General features: G+C 32.3%; 1 protein-coding gene across 1 annotated transcript in view; it reads right to left on the bottom strand.

Moving 5' to 3' along the window:
* Positions 1-1,816: 1,816 nt before the first annotated feature.
* Positions 1,817-23,260, bottom strand: part of LOC149776762 (polypeptide N-acetylgalactosaminyltransferase 5-like) — a 61,097-nt gene continuing 39,653 nt past the window's right edge. Inside the window, 3 exon segments of the mRNA XM_089941351.1 lie at positions 1,817-1,972; positions 2,570-2,701; positions 10,297-10,401. Coding sequence (XP_089797477.1) covers positions 1,817-1,972; positions 2,570-2,701; positions 10,297-10,401 — 393 coding nt within the window.

The raw sequence follows: 23,260 nt of genomic DNA on the forward strand, positions 1-23,260 counted from the left end.
TCAAACTTGGTGTGGTGGTGACATGGATATAAATACATTTAGAAACTTTTTTTATGAGCGCAAGATACTGCACACGGATTTATAACAATACATTTACATGATCCTATAACAAGATATCGTGTGGGTATTGATAAAATTTTTGGATAAATTCATAGCAGCAGAGAGGGCGTGACTCCAACTTAGCACCGACACGATCGTGTATTTTCCTTCGATGTATCACGATCAGCGATAGGCGAGTAAATCAATTTATCGTTGACAAAATCTACTTTGACCAAATACGGTGGTTTTGTTTTGTGATTTTCCAGGAGGGTCTATTTTGACGAAATACGGGTGGACCAATTAGAGACTGTTCGCCCTCTCTGCTACTTCAAATGATATTTCCTCATACTCTGTTTGAAATGTTACAAACCGACGACCTCTGTCAAATTCTTGTATTATTGCACTTGTTTTGACACAGTCTCCATGAATCTACTTCCACACGTTACTCTGTTGTACATAACATAAGATGCCGCCACAACCAAAACGTATGGCGGACAAACCAATAGCATATATGAAACATATATCAACAGGGAAAATGTATGGCAGGCAAATCAATAGCACATATCAAATATATATATCAATAGGGAAAATGTATGGCAGGCAAAACAATAGCACATATGTAACATATATCAATAGGGAAAATGTATGGCAGACAAATCAATAGTACATATCAAATATATATCAATAGGGAAAATGTATGGCAGGCAAAACAATAGCACATATGTAACATATATCAATAGGGAAAATGTATGGCAGGCAAATCAATAGTACATATCAAATATATATCAATAGGGAAAAGGTATGGCAGGCAAATCAATAGCACATATGAAACATATATCAATAGAGAAAATGTCATGAATAACATTTCTAAGGCTATTGATATTTTTATATAACAATCGGGGAAGATGGTAAGCACCCTAAACGCCTCGTGGCTACCAAACAACAAGTTAAAATAAAGAAAAATAGCAAGAAGGAAAACAAAGCAAATTAAAAAGAAACGGTTGGAGCATGGTCGTTTAAACAATCGCGAATACTTGCGTAGCAGGAGTAGGTGTTAATGACAGAACGCGATGAGGTTAGCTCCCTTAGAGAGGAATTTCTAACAGATAGGACAATATCCTTTTGGACGATGAAGCTAATACATAAAGCAATCAGGCTTTATTTGTCTTTTTCAGCTAGCAAATATAGTTCGTGCCACTCAAAACTAAAAAAGACAAGTGGACAGTATTGCTTAGGAAATAATAGAACCACTTTAACAAGCACACCTCTCCTTGGCGATTAATAATTCTACTTAGGGGTGATAAGAAAAAGGGACAATTAAATTCCGGAGTAAATGAGCAATATAATTGTATGAAATGACAAAGATATGTGTTTGTGCTCAAGATAACACTTAATATATATATATATATATATATATATATATATATATATATATATATATATATATATATATATATATATATATATATATATATATATATATATATATTAGAGGTGCAGGTCATTTATAAATTTATCTATAAAATTGGATTTCGATAATAATTCCGATAATAATTTAGCATGGCTTCATAATCATTACACTTACAGGTGTTGACAAGCTATCCATTCAAATCATCAAGAATATACATTGTGAAATTTAGTCCGAACTCCGTTTTGACCCAGTACAAATTACTGGCTGCAACTGCGTAATTTTGTTAAAGTTTGAGAATTTTGGAGTTGCATGCAATGATATCGTAACTCTCATATAACTGGAGATATATGAAAACTTAGCGATTAATCACTTTTTATTCATATCTCTTAGGACCCTTTGCTGGCTTGTTTCCCATAGCCATTTCTGTCTTTCGTGACCGGTACATTCATTCATTGTGATGTTTCTGCCATTCCATCGTAATTCAAGGCATCTTTGAGAATGTGGGTGATATATGGTTTCATCCTGAAAAGAATTCAGGAGTTGCATTTGAACAAGTCAGAAAGAGGTTTCAACTGACCTGAATGAATGATAGTGAGACAAAAAATGTTTTGTACGCTTGCTAAAGCGATTAGATATTTATTTATGTTTAAACAGTATTTTGTGCGATTTAAAGCTTGTCATAATACAAAATATGAATACTTCCGTACTTCGTGACCAAAACTGAATCGTCATGTTGTAGTGTATATATGAATTTATCTCTCTAAATCGTCATGTTGTAGTGCATATATGAATTTATGTCTCTAAATCATGTTGTAGTGTATATATGAATTTATCTCTCTAAATCGCTATTGAAGTTATATAAGTGGAATCCGTTATTGTCAGAATGTTGCATCGGGTGATATAAAAATATATCGATTTAAATCGATCAATAGTTTAAACATATCTCGGTCATTTTTTAAAAAAATCCAATATATACATAAAACTGATTTTAACTTGAAAAATAAATGCAAAGTTGGGTTTTATCTATTGACCAAGGTGATGGTAAGTGTATTACAATGACTCAGAAATGCTTAGAGTCATTAAAATCAGACTAATCTTGTGTGAATTTCAAATACTTACGTCTCTGTATATCCACTCTTGGCTGACATGCTGTCCGTGACAACCGTACAACTTTATTTCCGTCCATCTTACTACGTCATCCTAACATTCCGTATCACGCCGAATTTCGTTTTCTGTGCTTAACAACCAGTACTGGAAATATGAATAAAACAACTTCGTTTTTGATAACCGAATGAAATGGAACTATGTTGGCGAGAGATAGTTTCAAAGAATTGTGGAAAACTGTAAATCAAACAAGCTTCAGTAAAAACAGGTTGGAGGAGGAGCGATACGATTGACTAACGTAATCCGAACTGACAGACAATATGATTATTATACGACTCAGCAGACTATGTTGAACAGGCTACCTAATATTTTCCTACAGTATGCTTTCTAAATGTATATGTACAAACTGAATCATTAACATCATGCACTCTCTGTATCAACGATGTTTTCTTGAGATTGTATGTCACGTAGTGCCCATGAGAGAATCCGCAAGAAAAAATGTAACATCATAGATACACGACAACGCTTTGGATCCTGTCAATGAACAATGGGCCGGACAGGTGCAACGTGACTGCTTCTTCATTTTGCTATGTTATTCTGATTTCCCTTTGCTGTTTCGCCTAGCCTACCAGCTGAAATTATTGGGTAAGGCCATAATCAAAGCCAATGTCACCGGGAAACATTTTCTATGCCCTATGTGACCTAAGTTAGATTGTATGATAAGGAAACTCAATTATTAGTGAACATCGTTTATTAATCATAAAGTCAAGGTAATGAATGCATGCAGTAGTGTTTTACGACATCCAATCAAAAACGTGCTATGTACCACCTACAAAAAGTTTAGTTTGAAATATGCAAAAACGAATACACTGTTCCAAAATGCGTAAAATTAAGTTTAAGAAGATAAACTATACAACGTAAATCTGTTATATATATATATATATACGTAAAACGTAATTAAAATGACCAACATTAGCTCGGTTATATGTCCTTATGCAAGTTCGTCCAATAGTTCACGTTTAAAGACTTCTACCTCACAGGACGGAAATTGAAATCGACACACTGTACAAGAATGTGATCAATTGTCGGTGGACACTGGCAGGAATACATTCCGGATCAGGTTCTCCGTTCGGGAGGTATGCTTGAATCAGATATGTTGGACCCGTTTGTTACATTCTTGAGTTGTTCATAGATCTTGTTCGTTACATTTCATGAACTTGTAAGTTATTATTATGGTTCATAAAAGGTCATCATTATGTCATGAACTTCAAGAATGTCATGAACATTTGAAGAAGAGTTCATGTACATTCATGAACAGTTCATGAGTGTTCATAAAGAGACGAATTTGTTGTCGCAGTGGATTAAAGCTTTCGAACTGTCTGTATACAGGGACATAAAACTATGTTAGGTAGCACTTGTTTCACTGAATGTATTCTGAAAAGGAAAACATTTGTTGAAGGATATTTGAAGTGGTCGGATCTAGTGATATTATTTTTGGCGTGGGGAGTTGGTATCTATGCTGATGATTTTGGAACATAAAATCAAATATTTCCAACATAAATTTATTCATTTCTAAGTGAGGACGAATTTACATACCAAAATTGAAACATACTATTCTTCCTGAGTTTACAGTATTTTGCATTGGGATTAAAGACTTTATCACATACAATATTAAATGGGTTAGAATATTGTTTTGTGGTATAATCCAAAGTTACGTTCGTTGGATTACAGTGATGGCGGCTATAGGTGGAAGCTAGTAAAGTGGGATCTGTAGATTTTGGAGGTTATAAGTGGTTAGTTTTGTTACAGTGAAATGGTTGCTAATTGTTGGGATGATGTGTGAATATTCAAGGAATGTAGGGTATAGAATATTACTGGTGGATCATAATCAATTTTGTACCCCACTGAAAATTCGATTATGATGAAATAGAGATGGTCAAGGCAAGAAACAAATACAAACTAGATTACAGAGTGGAGCCTAAATGGAGACATCTGACACAAGTATGAGTGAAGCAAGTTTGTGTACAATCAACTGGATGTAGATGAAATAAAGCAAAACCTCAGATGGAGCATTGCAAAAGCAGATTTCACATATGCTATTGTTAACTTCGTGAAAAAAGATGATCTAACATAAATTGTCTCAACTATTGTGAGAAAATTGTTAGAGAATATGAAGGAAGTTATGAGAAAGGAAATGAGAAAGGAAATGTTGTAGAAAGTGAAAGGGTAGTATAGGAGATGACATGAGGTTGAAAGATATGATGGATTCACTGGAATTCGAAAACCACCAATTGCGAGAAAAGTTACAAGAGGCAAATAAGGAAAATGATAAAATGAGGAGTGACATGAAATATTCTGACAGAAGATCGAAGCAAGCAAGTGCGGCTTCAAATAAAATCGAACAATATTCAATGAAGCTGAATGTTAACGTTTTATGGCTGGAGGAGGAGGAAAATGAAAGTCTGAGAGTGAGAAAATTCCGAAGTTGGTGAAGGAAGTTAAAAAGATTAATTTCGACAACAGGGACATAGTGGCTGTGCATAGGATCCCAGGCCGACAGGGACAGAAAAGGCCAGTGATTGTCAAATTTTGGAGTCTGGATTGTAAACGTCCATTTTAATGGATCTGTGTATGGTAAAAGCAAATCCGGTAAAAGATAAAAGTTTACATCTGTTATGAAATTGATGAGAAAATTAGGATATAAGTGTAATATGCAACTATGAACTTATGAAATTGACCAAATAGGTATGTGAACGTTCGTTCTGATATTCTATTTTCTACTATAATTTGTTTTAATATAAGACACTTTTTTCCCTCACCAGTTTTGTACTTATTTAATAGATTTGTTTATTCGCTCTTCCATTATGTCATATCTCTCCCTAATCAATTCACTCACTAGTTAATAAATCATCTTTCACTCATATACAGTCATATACATTAATTTACTCAGTCTTTACTCAACGTAGTCAACACTACTCTTCCACGTTCCATTTTTGAGTCTCTCATTCTTGCTCATTCATTCAATCACCCACCACTTCCATGTATGCTCTCCTTCATACTTTCTTTTTCTTCCCTTTTACCCCTTCCTTAATTCATTAATTTGTAATTTATACTCTCATTAATCTGTGTCTATTGGTTTACAAAACTGTCTTAGCTCCAGAAAGGTCTGTCAGAGGGGCATAAGAGTTATCGCAAATGGAGTTGCTTCAGTTGTTGTCTATCTTATACTGTATCAATGTTAACTGCAGCCCAATCTACATCATGTACTGTAACACCATGGATGATTTTATAATGGACGTTTGTATTCTGTGTGAGTGTGAGTGTGAAAGCCATGCATATGTGATAATTACTTCATACATTCCTGTGCAAGAACATGTATATGTAACATTTCTGCTGTTTCCATGGATAATAACATGCAAATTATATCAGTAAATGTTAGCGGCAAGGGTCAGTCTTTAAAGGAAGGGACATTTTCCACTGGGTAAAACAAAAGAATGTATCTATAGTATGTTTGCAAGAAGCTCATAGTACAGAGAACGATGAAATATACTGGGCAGCTGAATGGGGATACAAATGTATATTTATCCACTGCTCTACTAATAGTGTTTGGGCTGCAAGATGTTTTAGAAATACTTTATAAATTATAATTCATAGAGAATAATGTCACAGTCAAGGGCGATTTATTATTTTAGATATTACAAATAATGGCAACAGAATAACGCTCGTGTATTTGTATGCTTGTAATGATGATAATCCTAGCTTTTTTAGAAACTTAAAGGAGGAGATCTTAATACTTGAGAACTCATCAATAAAAATGTGCTGATACCGGAACACTGTTTAAGACTTAGATTTGGATACTTATAATATTTTACGTGATAAACACCAACAGTCTAAAGCAGCGATTCAAGACCTGAAAAGCGAATTGGAATTAATTGATCCCTGGCGAAATTCCAATCAAGACTTGAAGATGTATACCTGGAGGCAAATGTCTCCCTTGAAACTAAGTATATTAGATTACTTTCTTGTATCGGATGACATTCATATGAATACAGCTGATGCGTGTTTCTTACCAGGGTATAAGATTGATCGTTCAGCTATTGTTTTGAGTATGGCTTTTTCAACATGTCCAAGGGGAGAAGGATACTGGAAATGTAATGCCCAACTATTGAGGAACATAAAGTATACTGATTTAGTCAAAATGTGTATAACTGACACTGTAAATGAATATTATGTAGGGGGAAATAAAGATGACTCTCTCCATGTTTCTCTTTCCTGTAATGATCAAATGTTCTTTGAAATTTTGAAAATGAAAATAAGATCTGAAACTATATGTTATTCTATTAGCAAAACAAAAGAGAAATGGGTAACATTAAAGAAAATTGAGTAGGGAATAATAAAAATTCAGGGGGGACTTTCGAATAACAGATGGGAAACTCTGGAAAATTTAGAGAATAAAAGCAGAATTAGAGGAATCTAGGAAAACATACATAGACGGTGCTATATTAAGATCTAAAGCTTTGATGGTATGAATTTGGTGGAAAAAGCACACAGTACTTTCTAAATCTTGAAAAAAGAAGCTATGTCAATAAGACAATAAAGGAAATTATTTTAGATCATGGGACAAATAGATCTGACCAAATAGAGATTTTAGAACCTCAAAAACAGTTTTCTATGGAATTGTACAAAAGTAGAATTGCTCAGCTTGACGATGAGGCTACTCAAGAAACTTAAAATAGATTTTTGAATCACAATATTAAACTTAGTCAAGAAGAAAGAGAATCATGTGAGGGTCTGCTTACAACCAATGAATTCGGCATGTCTCTAAAACAGAGGGAAAATTTAAAAAAATCCTGGCTAGGATGAATACACTATAGCGTTCTATACATTTTTTTCGAAGTGTTTTGGGGGATTTATATGTAGATCAACAAAATTACGGATATACTATAGGAAAACGTTCAGATTTTCAGACTCAAGAAGTCATCCGATGTCTACCAAAGGAACAAAAAGACAGAATATATTTTAAAACTGGAGGCCAATATCACTTTTAAATGTTGAATATAAGACTGCTATGGATCCATTGCAGCTAAGATTAAAAATGTTCTTCTATCAATAATTAGTGACACACAAAAAGGATATATGAAAGGTAGATTAATTAGAGAAAATACCAGGCTATTATACGATATCATGGACCAAATTTAGAATTAAAACAGACATGGTTTATTATTGTTAATAGACTATGAAAAAACCTTTGACTCAATTAACGGGATATTTGTGGAAGAAGCTTTACAATCTTTTAACTTTGGTGATTCTGTTTGTAAGTGGTTTAAACTGTTTTGTAATGACTCTAAAAATTGTGTTATAAATAATGGGCATATGTCATCCTTTTTTAGACTTGAAAGAGGATGTCGTCAAGTAGATCCCCTTGCACCTTATTTGTTTATCATTAGGATTGAGAATTCAGCAATAAATTTAAAGCAAAATGTGGATGTTCGGGGACTAATCTATGACGCTAGTGAATACAAATTAGGTCAGTATGCGATGACGCTTTTATTCTTCCTGATGGATCAAACTTTATCTTGAAGCAAATATGAATATCGTGCAAGTTTTTTCTATTATCTGGACTTAAATGTAACATAACATAATAAAAGCTATTTGGATTGGAAACAGAAAATTTTCAAATGAAAGAATATCTTCCGAAATGGGCCTAATTTGGTCCTCTTCGAACTTTACACTCCTTGGCATAGATTTTGCTCCAGAGTAACGACAAACGGTGGAAATAAATTATATGAAGAAACTAACAAAGGCAAAACGAATACTGGCAAGTTGGAGTCAAAGACATCTGTCAATAGTTGGTAATGTAATTGTTGTAAACACTTCTGTTTGGCCCATATTCATACATCTTTTTTCAGCACTTCCAAACCCATCAGCGATAGTCCGAGCGGAACAAAATCGCATATTATTTAAGTTTGTATGGGGTGAAAAGTAAAGAAAATGAAACGTGATATACTAGTTTCCCTCGAAAACGAAATATGGACTATATGATACACATATTTTCATTCATTAGGTATATTAAGCTAAGATCGGTAACAAGACTGCTGGAAAAGGAAAATGGAAAGTGGCAGAAATTAGTCATACTAAACTCAGAAATAAAAATGATATTTAGAATTTAGGGTGAAAGAAATTAGTAGAATTTAGTCTGTTCATTAAAAACAATTTTTGAAGAGATGTAATTTTGGCAGTATCTAATGGGAAAGAGGAACCGCAAAGTCTTAACGAGTATCTATTCATGAGCATTTTAAATTTGGCCCCCCCCAAAAAAATATTCTACGAATGCACATCTTGGACAGAAGCCGGTTTGGAAATTCCGAGTAATCTAGAAGTGATGATTTCTTAAAATCTCCTTAATATCCAAAATTCCAAAAGCATGGAAAAACGCCATAAAAAACTATTTAGTACATAATAATTTTGATATGCAGGAGGATAAAATAATAAACTTGCAAAAACAAGTCACTCAAATTTGTTTACAAAGATGTTTTTAAAAAAGCTAAAAGGCAACACATTACTAAGCAAGAAACTTGGATGAAAGTATTTAATATAAATATAAGTAGTGAGGAGTGGTCTGAAATTTTAAGCCAGGCGAAATGCTGTACCAAGGATACCAAGTTGATCTCTTTTAACTTTAAATTAATGCATAGAATAATCGTTACCAACGATTTTCTGAAAATAATTAATATATTAAATGAAAACAAATGTGATTTTCTGAAATTAATTAATATATTAGACGAAAACAAATGTACTTTATATAAGAGTGAAAATGAACATATTGAGCATCCCTTTTATGATTGCAATATTACTTCACAGCTTTGGTACCGTTTTATTGAAGTTTATGCACCTTTTTCCCCAAACATTGTACATTTGTCCAAAACAGAAACATTCTTGGGAAGTGAACAACTGGACAGTTTGTGTAATTTCCTGCTTATTTTGGCAAAATATTATATTTATACTTGCAGATTCAATATGAAACATCCTTCTAGTTTTGCTTTTAAGTAAATAGTTGCAATACATAAGAACATTGAAAAATACACTGCTAAGGTAAATAAAAAAGAGGACCAATTTCTTGAAAAATGGACCTCAGTAATGAAAATGTAACTTGTCTCTGACTTGATGGTAAACAGGAACCAAATACTGTAATATCGCAAAGTCAGTGTCACCTAGATTGTGTGCCATATCATTGTGTGCATGCATCTGTATGTGTGTTTTCTTTTTCTGTAGATTAGATTTATTATTCCTAGATTATATGATAACCAGAAATGTTTGATTATAAGGTGACCTTGGGATGGTTTACCGACCCAGTGGTCAACCTTTCACGGGGTTAATAAAAAAACGTTACGTTCGTTTAGATGAAGTGATGTTTTGTTTGCCTTGGCATAGAAGCTTTCTCACGTGGAAGTTCTAGAAGTTCCCATATTAGTGTTTTGGTCTATATATTACTGACATTGAATAATATTGATACTTAAATCGAGAGAGAGAGAGAGAGAGAGAGGTCTACTGGAATGCTTTTCGTAAATAGCGATTTCTAACGCTTGTGTTTGACATGAAATATTTTGGCTGCATCATTTGTATGCTTCGTCAATGGATTCTTCTCTCTCTCTCTCTCTCTCTCACACACACACACACACACACACTCACTCATACACATACATACACACACACACACATATATAATACCATTAATTTCTTACCTGATTACCACTATGACCATGACAGGGATATGACATTAAAACTTTGTTCAACTGATTTGCTTCCACATTTCCATCAGGACACATTGGTTTCGCCTTGTTTCGTAGCTGTCATTATATAAGAAAGAATGTTGACAAACTTTAAATCTATCTCGCTGTCAATCTCCTTTTGTTTCTTGTATATATGCCTACATCCATACAATCATAATTCATTCAGTTGTACCGGAACGTACATGTCGAGTGCTATTCCCTTAAGCTTTACGAATTTGTGAAGAATACATTTAATATTTTCCTTTACATGTAGGAATGAAACGGGAGACCGGAATTATGAAATTATAACGCAATAACTGCTTTTCATTGGTGACAGAAGTTGTGACCAAGTTTAACCAATCCATTTGATTAATAAAAAAGATGATAATATACGACATTTTAACCTTTGCCAACACGTAAAGAAAGAAACAGCAGTTATAAAGAATACATTTTAATTTCCTACAATTTGTCAGATCAAATCTCGAAAATTTAATAGTTCTATAATGTTCTTTAGTCATCATCAAGTTTATAAAATTTCCCTTCCTAATTGTTTGTATTGTTGCCTTTCTGATATCATCTTATTATAGATTTATGTTGTTTATTCGTTGACTTTAATTGTAGAAAACTCAGTCCAATGATGAAAACGTACTTACCTCCCCTGATGCTTTTGAGTCCGAGGGGATAAATAGTTCCGGGTAGACGTTTTTGAGGTACCATCTGAAACTCTTCCATTGTAAGTTGTCGCGAAGAGTTTTCCTGTCACTGATATCGCCATAGTCGCCCTAATAAGAAGAATGTAACCTATGACATCCTGGCCAGATTAAGGTCATAAGGGTTCTAAGGTAATAGGTGGCAAAAGCCAAAATATGCATTGCATATTTCCAGAAAATATTTACAATCATGTTTATTTTGTTACCTATGCAAATAAACAAATCTTATTCCCCTCAAATTAAATTCATCAAACATAACTTGAATATAAGATGGAGTACTAAAGAGGAGTTAGTAAATATGAAGGCCTAAGCAGGGCCGGTTTAATACAATAGGCGAAGTATGGCGGCAAGATTTGAAGGGGGATAACGCCAAAATCGAAGTACACTGTCGTAACGTTCGTTTATTGTCATTAAATATGTAGAATAAATAATGAAATTATTAAATGTTCAAGTTGAACATGTAATACCACAAACGAACAATTATGGGGTCAAAGGTGGAAGGATAATCTAGGGCGCAAAATACCCTTGTAAGGGTCCCTGGTCTAATGATAGATATTTATTAGCTTAACTTGAAAGGAGTCATTAATTATAATCATTTATGGAATTACAAAGTGTTTGTATTACTGTACTGTGTGGCTCAACACTGCTATATGATTATTGTGAATTACTTGAACTGAGTTATAGACAACTACATTTGGACAGACCATGACTGTTGGCAATTCAATACATTCTAGTCTAGTGGTACATCAACATATTCAATACCCGGATTGATTATAAACATTCTTTTGAACTTGTAATATAACTTTGTATTATTATCCTGGTTTTAATTCATAATAATGTAAGTTCCTCTTCAATTCAATTTATAACCGAGAGAATTGATTTATTTGCTATGTTTAACATAAGTTGTTGGTTGATCTTCTGTCTGTTATATAGTTTGACACCATACAGTTGTAACAATAGCAAACACTTTTTTCGATAGTTTAACATTTTAATTATTACTACGTCTGATTTAGAGAAGATTTTGTGACTTTCTGTGCTTCAGTTTATGTTTGTTCATGTATTTGGACTAATTTTACCTACTAATGCGACCTTGTAGCCATACAAACATGTACTAATTTTCCTTTAAGATCCTGGCTGAAGAATTGCATCATGTAGGTCCTCTTCAGAACCACCCATTTAATGACTCAGATTAAACAATGTGTGAGTACGATTGAATATATTGTTGATTATTAATTTTTGCCTAAAAATATAATCCTACTTCTAAAGAAAGGAAAAAAAATCCGAATTTCTTGGAAGATTGGAATATGTGCTAAATAGGTCCTTTAACTTTGCTGAATAGGTAGAGATTTGAATCATACAATATGAAATATGTATGTATACGAGCATGGAAAGAGAGTTCGACTAAAAAGAGAAGAGAAACGTCTTCAAAATGTTCCGTACTGATTCAGAAAATCACGCCTTGCTCTATCCTCTTACCAGGTTATGGTTGATTCTGTCATAGCAGTATTACTTAAATTCATCCAACCACACTTCAGCCAATCTCTCTCATTTGCAACAACATATTTAACGTATTTACTTATCTAGTGGTAATAGGGATCTACTCAATGACTATATATTTCATGCTGCCTAGCAACTACTAAATTTGAGGCATAACAAGAAAATGCATAAATAAAAACACATTAGACTAATGATTCATTGCACTCTATAATGTTAGATGCCATCATGCTTACAAGGTATGTAGCATCTGCAGCAAGCAGTTAACCTTTATAGATCGATAGTTTTGCAAGTGTTAATTTTGGGCACACCCATGGTATTAGACGGAAATACAGTTTAGAATAAAATGCAATTTTCGTCATCGACTTTTAACTTCATCATTTTCTTAACATTAACAAGAATATCTGTCATATTTCAATATTTTGCCGTGACTTAAAAATGTAGAACATTACTATTTACTAAATGCGTTAATTAAAACTAAATGAGTTGTGTCAAAAAAATTATATCAGTCAAATTGAGTGATGCAGAAGCTGTATAGTTTGGCATTTATATTTTGGTGTCATAATATCGAGCATGTCAACATTTCACAATGAGACAGAAACTCATCCCACCCCTCGTTAATTTTTGCCATACATTTGCTGTGACATCATCACCACAATATACTTCGTATCCTCTGAGTGAGAGAACTTTTCAGTCACCACTATTGCAGTCCAACAAAAAGTATATGGAAAGTTATAGGCTCTTAATAGTTTGCATGTTGCTGACCTCTACCAAACACTCAGACAGGACGGAAGCATACCGCCACTTAGAAAAGTAAAGAAGAAAAAGCTTTGTTAAACTTACCAGGTATCTTGAATTATACAAAATTGAAGATCTAGCTCATTGACTTCCCTTGAATTGTATAGGTAGCGGCACCAGAAAATTCGGCCCAACTAATCGAGATAGAAGTCATATCTTTTCATTATCGATATAATCTTATTGTCTCTACCATGGATAATTCAATCAAACTTGAACTATTTAAGTTCTACAATTATGAATTTCAAAATACATATTTTACCAATAAGGCAAGAATTTTAAATAAACCGCGGTTAGCCCCGCTTGTAAATCCAAAGTTAATATAGTCAGTAATGTACCATTAAAAAGAAAACTAGAAACAAAATAGAAAAAACAAATAATAGAAACAGAATGTACGTGTTTCTAGGCATTAACTCACTTATATCAGTTATGTAACTATTTCTGTTATTCTAATTATATTTTAATCTGATTCATTTCTTGTTCTTTCCTACATGTTCTTAAAGTACAAAAACCCACATAAAATTGCGTTAAGTATGTTAAGTAATTATTCTAATTTCAAAATATAATATGTACTAATTATTATTATTATTATTATTATTATTATTATTATTATTATTATTATTAGCATTATTATTATTATTATTATATTGTTGTTGGAATCGCCAATAGCATTAGTGTCTATTTTATTTTTTTCTGTAAGAATTAACGATGTGAAAAATGCTGTGATTGTTTTATTAATTGCAAAATACAAAATTATTATTAAAAATATATTATTTGATCATGTTATGACGAAGTTTCTTATTCCATGCTATTTAATATTTTGATATTCCATGCTGAAATAATTAATAAATTATATTCATCAATCAAACATGATGAACTGCTGCAGTCTGAAAATAATTTCAACATAAAGAAATAAACATTTAACTTTGAATTTGTTGTTTTGAAGTGTTACAAACCCAGAACTGATACAAGGAAATAATCTCCAAGATAACGAGGAGATATTTAAACCCTGTGAGCTTTCCAGCGCACTCGGCATTTCTGTTCAATATGTTGTGCTGAATAAGTTATAATTCTACGTAAATATCACTGCAGCTTTATCAAATTGAAATTTAGCTAATTTGACATTCAGAAAATTTAGCATATGAAATTGTATTACTGATAACTACAACATTAATTGTAATCCTATTGTTAGTTGTGGAAGTTTACATTAAATTACACGCAATAGAAATTAAACCGATGTCCTCCATTTCCATATTAGTAAGTAATAGAAATGGAAGAATACGCAAGACAAGGAAGGACATTTCAGGTAGCGCCGTATAGTGGGGGGTAACTGAACACAGAAGACTATATTATATGTAAATAGAAACAATACATTGCATTGCATCTATTTTCTAAAGAACTGTGTGTGTCCTGAGATAACAAAAGCTGCAATACATTTATTTGAGCTTGTAATTTCCATGCCTATACTTTGTGCTAAAATATGAGGTATGTTTAGATTTCATAATATTTTTAGACTAGACAATATACTTCTTTTTGTTAAATACTTTTAAAATGAACTGAATAAGTAATGGGTGACTTAATTGGTCATAGTGCTACATTCGTAATGGATGACAATAGTTATGTTACAGTGATGTAAAGTCATAATAAATGGCTCTATTTTTGTTTCACTTGTGTCTATACTATAATGCCAAAAACTCTTGTGCAACGAAGTAGCGTTCGTATTGTAATGCCCAATGACACACACACACACACACACAGAGGCACGCACATATAATAAATAATCAGTGGCATTCAAATTCACTAATGTGCGCTGACATTTGGCATAATTTAGCACATCATATAGTATGCCTCCACATCGCTAACTTTTAAAACTACAGCTAGAAAATTAAATTATACACTTCATGTATGAACTTAAGGTGAGAAACAACCATGGCAGCCGTTTCAGATGGTTACATCGTTTGACTTTGAGATAGATATTTTCGTGATTTTCATGGTCGTGACTTCCAACTTAAACTTCACTTTTACTGAAATGTTGAAAATCGAGTTCCAATGTCCGCAACAACATGAATAAAACATCAATCTCATAGACAATGTGACTGCAGAGGATAAATGGAAATATATTAATTAAAACTCTGTTGGAGGAGAGAGTTTTACAAAAGTGACGTACTTCCCAACTGTCCAAAGTTCCAAGCTATATAGCGTATGTAACAACATTTAGAAATTATCATATTCAAATTACTATGAAAAATAAAGAAAGTCTGCAATGGAATATAACAAATAAAAATATATCTATAGTTCTGCAGTTTAAACATGGAATTCTCCATGGTATGAAATTAATTTGGTTTAGTTACACGTACATATTTTGGAATGATTATATAAAATACTTACCATTAACTGTGATATTTGCCGTTAAAACTCCATTTTAGGTTTCTAATTTTACCTGTCATTTACATACACCCAACTTTTCCGATGCGACCAGCAAAACTTTACAGAAATATACATTGAATGTACACGTGATTTTCGCAATTATATAATGCCCTATAGCTAACTAAAATAAGACAACGTGGGATACATATGTTACCGTTTGCATGCCTTTTGTACATGCACGATTTCGAAAGGAACAAGTAACGAAGCTCTGTTTCACGGTTTACCAAAGTAAAACAGGTGTTACATCCCTTACCGAGTGCAAGAGTGACTCATCGTTAGCATTGGTAAAAGCCCTGAAATCAGTGCAAGTCCTTTGTATTTTGCATACGTTATAGTCTAGTATTACACACACACACACACACACACACATACACACACACCAGTGTGTGTGCGTCACTCACATCTGTGAGTGTGCGTGCGTGTTTGGTTGGGGGAAGGGGCTATCGATATTAGTTGGATGATATATAATAATGTAAAAATATAATTTCGAAATAAATGTCATTATGAAGTAGAACATGAAACAATACAAAATATAAACTGCATATAAAATGAATGAAATTATGAAGTAGAACATGAAACAATACAAAATGTAAAATGTATATAAAATATATGTATTCATGAAGTAGAACATGAAAAATTACAAACTGTAAAATGTATATAAAAATATAATCATGAAGTAGAACGTGAAGCAATACAAAATGTAAGATGTATATAAAATAAATGTATTCATGAAGTAGAATATGAAAAAACACAAACTGTGAAATGTATATAAAAATATAATCATGAAGTAAAACATGAAAAAATACAAACTATAAAATATATATAATATAAATGTAATCAATGAAAGAAAATGAAAAAAAACAACTTTAAAATGTATACAAAATAAATGTAATCATGAAGTAGAACATGGAAAAATACAAACTACAAAATGTATATAAAATAAATGGAATCAATGATAGAAAATGAAAAAAACACAAACTGTAAAATGTATACAAAATAAATGTAATCATGAAGTTGAATATGAAAAATTACAAAATGTAAACTGTATGTAAAATAAATGCAATTATGAAGTAGAACATGAAACAGTAAAAAATGTAAAATGTATAAAAAGTAAATGTATTCACGAAGTAGAACATGACAAAATACAAACTATAAAATGTATATAAAAATGCAATCAATAGCAGAAAATTATAAAATACAAACTGTAAAATGTATATAAAATAAATGTAATCTAGAAGTAGAACATGAAAAATACAAAATGTAAAATGTATATAAAATAAACGCAATCATGAAGCAGAACATTAAAAAATAAAAACTGTAAAATGTACATAAAATAAATATTATCAATAGTAGAGAATTGAAAAATACAAAATGTAAAATATCTATAAAATAAAAGTAATCATGAAGTAGAACATGAAAAAATACAAACTGTAAAAGGTACATAAAATAAATGTGATCAATAGTAGAAAATGAAAAATACAAACTGTAAAATGTAGATAAAATAAAGGATGAAATTAACAGTACGTATCAACAGCAACACAGCAATACGACCAACAATAACACAACAATACAATCAATAGCAACACATCAATACGATCAAGATCAACACGGCAATACGATCAACAAGAACATAGCTATACGATCAACAACAACACAGCAATACGATAAACAGCAACACAGCAATACGATCAACTGCAACACAGCAATACGGTCAACAACAAGAACAGCACTACGAACAACAGCAGCACAGCAATAGGATCAACAACAACACATCAATTCATTCAACAACAAGAACAGCAATACGATTAATAGCAACACAGCCATACGATCAACAACAACACAACATTACGATCAACAGCAACAAAGCAATACGATCAACAAGAACACAGCGATAAAATCAACAGCAACACAGCAATACGATCAACAAGAACATAGCAATACGATCAACAACAACATAGCAATACGATTAACAGCAACGCAGCAATACGATCAACAACAACACAACATAACGATCACCAACAACAAAGCAATTCGATCAACAGCAAACCATCAACATCAACAATGCTATTGTAGGTATTATGAATTTTCCGCCTCCTTAAATTAATGGTGGTTGTAGTAGTCTCAAAGCGATTTTTATTAACAGATTAAAGAGAGAGAGAGAGAGAGAGAGAGAGAGAGAGAGAGACTTACTGTTCACACTACAGCTAATTACATTGCCTGTTATTGTTCGGATTCGATAGATGGACAATGTGACCTAAACGGGTATTTTATTTATTGTACGCAAAGACCAATTTGTCCGAGTAAGATGACGGTAACAATTTCTTTTTATATTTAAATTGCTATCCTGTAAAAGTGAAAGTAATTTTGTCTTCGTCACGACAACACTGATATGCAACATAAAGCTATCTAATTCAACAAAAGCATGGATAAATCTCTACTGATTTTATAACTAGTAATTTATGCCAAACATATGTCATTTTACCATGGATAAAGGGGTATGCCTTGGTAAAATCTCTGCCTAACACGATAGTCTACATTAGCCCCCATGATGTATTAATAACAATCAATAACGGAATCACAAGTTCAATTACAGTTCTTATCGATTATATTTGAATTACTTTTCCCAAAATAAAAATGGGTGTGTAGACAAACTGCATGTGTCATTTTGATCTCCCTGAGACAAATAATTGAAATTTCAATCTTTTGAATATTACAATTATTTTTCATACCAAGTTATTTTTAATGTAGGAGTATGGATAAATGACACAAGCAATTATGTGAAACGAATGAGGTAACCAAGATGCATGTGATAATTTTAGTTTAGAGCATAACAGAGAGTAAAAGAAAATACCAAAAATATAAATTCGGAATGATTGATCATGTATGCATGTATGCATACATGTATGCATGCGTCTATGTATGTATGTATGTATGTATGTATGTATGTATGTATGTATGTATGTATGTATGTTTGTTTGTATGTATGTATGTATGTATGTATGTATGTATGTATATTTGTATGTATGTATGTATGTATGTATGTATGTATGTATGTATGTATGTATGTATGTATGTATGCATGTATGTTTGTATGTATATATGTATGTATGTATGTATGTATGTATGTATGCATGTATGCATGTTTGTATGTATGTATGTATGTATGTATGTATGTATGTATGTATGTATGTATTTGTATGTATGTATGTATGCATGTATGCATGTAGGTATGTATGTATGTATGTATGTATGTATGTATGCATGCATGTATGTATGTAAGTATGAATGTATGAATGTATGTATGTATGCATGTATGTATGTCTGTGCGTGCGTGCATGTATGTATGTATGTAAGTATGTATGTATGTATGCATGCGTGTATGTATGCGTGTATGTATGCATGTATGTATCTATGTTTGTATGTATGCATGTATGTCTATTTGTGTGTTTGTATATGACTGACTGACTGACTGACTGACTTTATTTCCTCTTAAAAAAGAGATTACATCAGATTAAACAAATTCATGATAATACAAGATCATAAAATAGAACAGAAAATTGACAAAAATACAATAGTAATACTGTGTCAGCTACCGTAATGACAAAACGAAATATCTCAATACCTGCAATTATGCAAGTCTGCAGTCATTTGGCGGAGCAAGGCACTAATCTTTTAACAGTTGCTTGATGATGATAATATTTCGAAAAGTTAATACGTCTATAGTGTTATGTGCTTAACATTAAGTTCGAGATAGTAACGAAAATGAAATGAAAAACTTAATTCTATATGTAGTCTTTTTTCATATGACGCATGTATTTATGCATATATATACTTGTTTGCGCGTATGCGTGCGTGCATGCATTTATCTATGACTGACTGTCTAAATGACTTAGTTACCTCTTCAACAAAGAGTATATCAGGTTGCTAAGATACATATTATACATATCATGCATGCACGTATGTATGTATGCATGTATGTATGTATGTATGTATGTATGTATGTATGTATGTAAATATGTATGTATGTATCTATGTTTGTATGTATGCATGTATGTCTATTTGTGTGTTTGTATATGACTGACTGACTGACTGACTGACTGACTGACTTTATTTCCTCTTTAAAAAGAGATTACATCAGATTAAACAAATTCAGGATAATACAAGATCATAAAATAGAACAGAAAAGTGACAAAGATACAGTAGTAGTACAATTGTAATACTGTGTAAGCTACCGTATTGACAAAACGAAATATCTCAATACCTGCAATTATGCAAATCTGCAATCATTTGGTGGAGCATGGCACTGATCTTTTAACAGTTGCTTGATGATGATAATATTTCGAAAAGTTAATACGTCTATAGTGTTATGTGCTTAACATTAAGTTCGAGATAGTAACGAAAATGAAATGAAAAACTTATAACAGTGTAATTCTATATGTAGTCTTTTTTCATATGACGCATGTATTTATGCATATATATACTTGTTTGCGCGTATGCGTGCGTGCATGCATTTATCTATGACTGACTATCTAAATGACTTAGTTACCTCTTCTACCAAGAGTATATCAGGTTGCTAAGATACATATTATACATATCATAGGATTATGAGACACATCATAGACAAGAACGCAAGCATGATATATACATCGTCAACTAATGCGTTTACAAAATGAGATATATAAATACAGAAAACCATATAGAAATCTCTTGGAAATAAACATAAACAAATACATAAACAAATACATAAACGCACACACAAACATCTGTCATACAACAAAATTTGCGGATTTGACAAGAAGACTTTGGCCTTTAATTGTTTATATTTAATGTTAATTTACTACTTACTTTTAATATCATGTTAGGGCATGTTAGTTGATAGTAGGGCACACATTTTATTGCAGAATGAAGCTATGCTGTTTGCGGTCACCAACATGAGCCTATCTGATACGTCATCGTCAATAGACGACATGCAGTCAACCCTGCTTCCAAGAAGTGTCTCCAACAATATATCGTCTTCTTGATTGAATAAGTTAACCCGGTCTCTCACTTCTAAAGAGTCAATCACTCTCTCAAAGAAAACGTTTCGTTCCTCAAGCAGCATTTCGCAGCCTAAAATAAGATGTTTCGCTCTGTCGTCAGTCTCTTTTCCACAGAGTTTGCATACCATAACTTTACCAACATGCATGATATATAGTTTCATTACTTCAGAGACAGGCCATAACATGGAAGGAAATTTACGCCCAAGAAACCATATATTACTTGGTTTTAAGTCCAAATGAATGTTTCTGAAGTGAATTAAATCATCCCTTAGTTCCATATTTGCTCTCCAGGTAGTTTCTTCATGGTTTTGGATAATATCAGTAAGTATATGTATGTATGTATGTATGTATGTATGTATGTATATATGTATGTACTTACGTACGAACATATGTATGTATGTATGCATGCATGAAAGCATGTATGTATGTATGTATGTATGTCTGTCTATCTGTATGTATGTATGTATGTATGGTATGTATAAATATGTATGAATGCGTGCATGCATGTATGTATGTATGTATGTATGTACGTACATACGAACATATGTATGTTTGCATGCATGCATGAACTTATGTATGTATGTATGTATGTATGTATGTATGTATGTATGTATGTGTGTATGTGTGTATGTATAAATATATGTATGTATGCATGCATGCATGGATGCATGTATGTTTGTATATATGTATGTATGTATGTATATATGTATGTATGTATGTCTATTTGTGTGTTTGTGTATGCATGTATGTACGTACGTACGTACGTATGCGTGCATGCATGCATGTTTGTATGTATGTATGTACGTATGTATGTATGTATATACGTACGAACATATGTGTGCATGTATGAATACATGAACATATGTATGTATGTATGTATGTATGTATGTACGAACATATGTGTGTATGTATGCATGCATGAACGTATGTATGTATGTATGTATGTATGTATGTATGTATGTATGTATGTTAATGCAGCAACTTAGCTGAACACGTCAAATTAGATATACACCTTCATGAAGTAAATACAAGGACTCTGTTGAACACATTAAACTGGTTATGTCACTTGTATGAAGTTAATACAGCGACTGAGCTGAACACCACATTAAATCGTCTATGGCGCTTTCGTGAAACTAGTACAGGTAATGGATTTATCGAGACAAAATATATGGACACAGAGGACAATTATATGACATAAAAGCAAATAAAATAGAAATAACACTTTCACATTTGATATTGACGTTTCAATCAATATATATAGAAAACAGTGTGACATAAAGTTACTTTTGTGATTTTAGATCTTTAAACTAATTTTAACAATTTGAGTCATATCGCTAAGATGACTACAGTGTGGCATTTTATAGTGATGTCTAGCACTGGACCATCAAGCCGAAAACATGTGGCATGATGTCCCAACCAGTTATATTATCCTGACACCAGGCATACCAATCCTAACACGAACTTCAGAGGCGGACGCTCTAACCACTTAAACACCGGAGAGAGGTCGTTGCGTGAACTTTGTGCAAAATGAACGAGACTGGCATTATGGGTGACATCATCAGCATACGGATTATCTTTTTGGCATTTATCACATAAAGGTGTACCAGAGGAAGTACTATATAATAATAATAATAATAATAATAATAATGAGGGCTTTGTATATTGTTTAGAAGGTCAAAGCGCTTTTTAACATTAGACAACACCTATAAGATAACAAAAAACATATAATGATATGATTACAAAAACAAACACCATGAAATTAGAAAACACAAAAAACATGCTGAGAATATTTAAGGTAGGAAACATTTTTAGGTCTTTAAGTTTGTTCTTGCAGTCGAAATAAGTCAGTTTTTAGAGCACTCTTGAATGGGATTACTGTGTCTTTGTGTCCAAGTTCAGTATATATATATATATATATATATATATATATATATATATATATATAGAGAGAGAGAGAGAGAGAGAGAGAGAGAGATTTCATATATATTTAGATAAGAAAAATTATTAAATTGATGTTTAGTAGCACTACATGATCATCAACCTTTAAATCCAGAAAACAATATCTTAGATATTAGGCTGTTTGACATTACTTGTAATACCTTCAGTATTTGACCTCATCAACGAAGAGATAATATTGCCCGAAAGCAATACCTTATTGATAATGACTCTGAATGTCATAAAACTGCACATCAAAGATTTGGATTATTGATAATGGCCCTGAACGACATAAAAACTGTATTTCAAGCATTTGGATTATAGATTATGGCCTTGAAGACATAAAACTGTACATCAGAGATTTGGATTATTGATAATGGCACTGAATTGAATAAACTGTATTTCAAGGATTTGGATTATTGATAAAGACCTTGAAGGACATACAAATGTATTTCAATGATTTGGATTATTGATAATGATCTTAAAGGACATACAACTGTATTTCAAGGATTTGGATTATTGATAATAACCTATAAA

This window comes from Sinohyriopsis cumingii, chromosome 18 (genome assembly GCF_028554795.1).
Source record: "Sinohyriopsis cumingii isolate HCF-2022 chromosome 18, ASM2855479v2, whole genome shotgun sequence".
In the NCBI taxonomy this organism is placed as follows: domain Eukaryota; kingdom Metazoa; phylum Mollusca; class Bivalvia; order Unionida; family Unionidae; genus Sinohyriopsis; species Sinohyriopsis cumingii.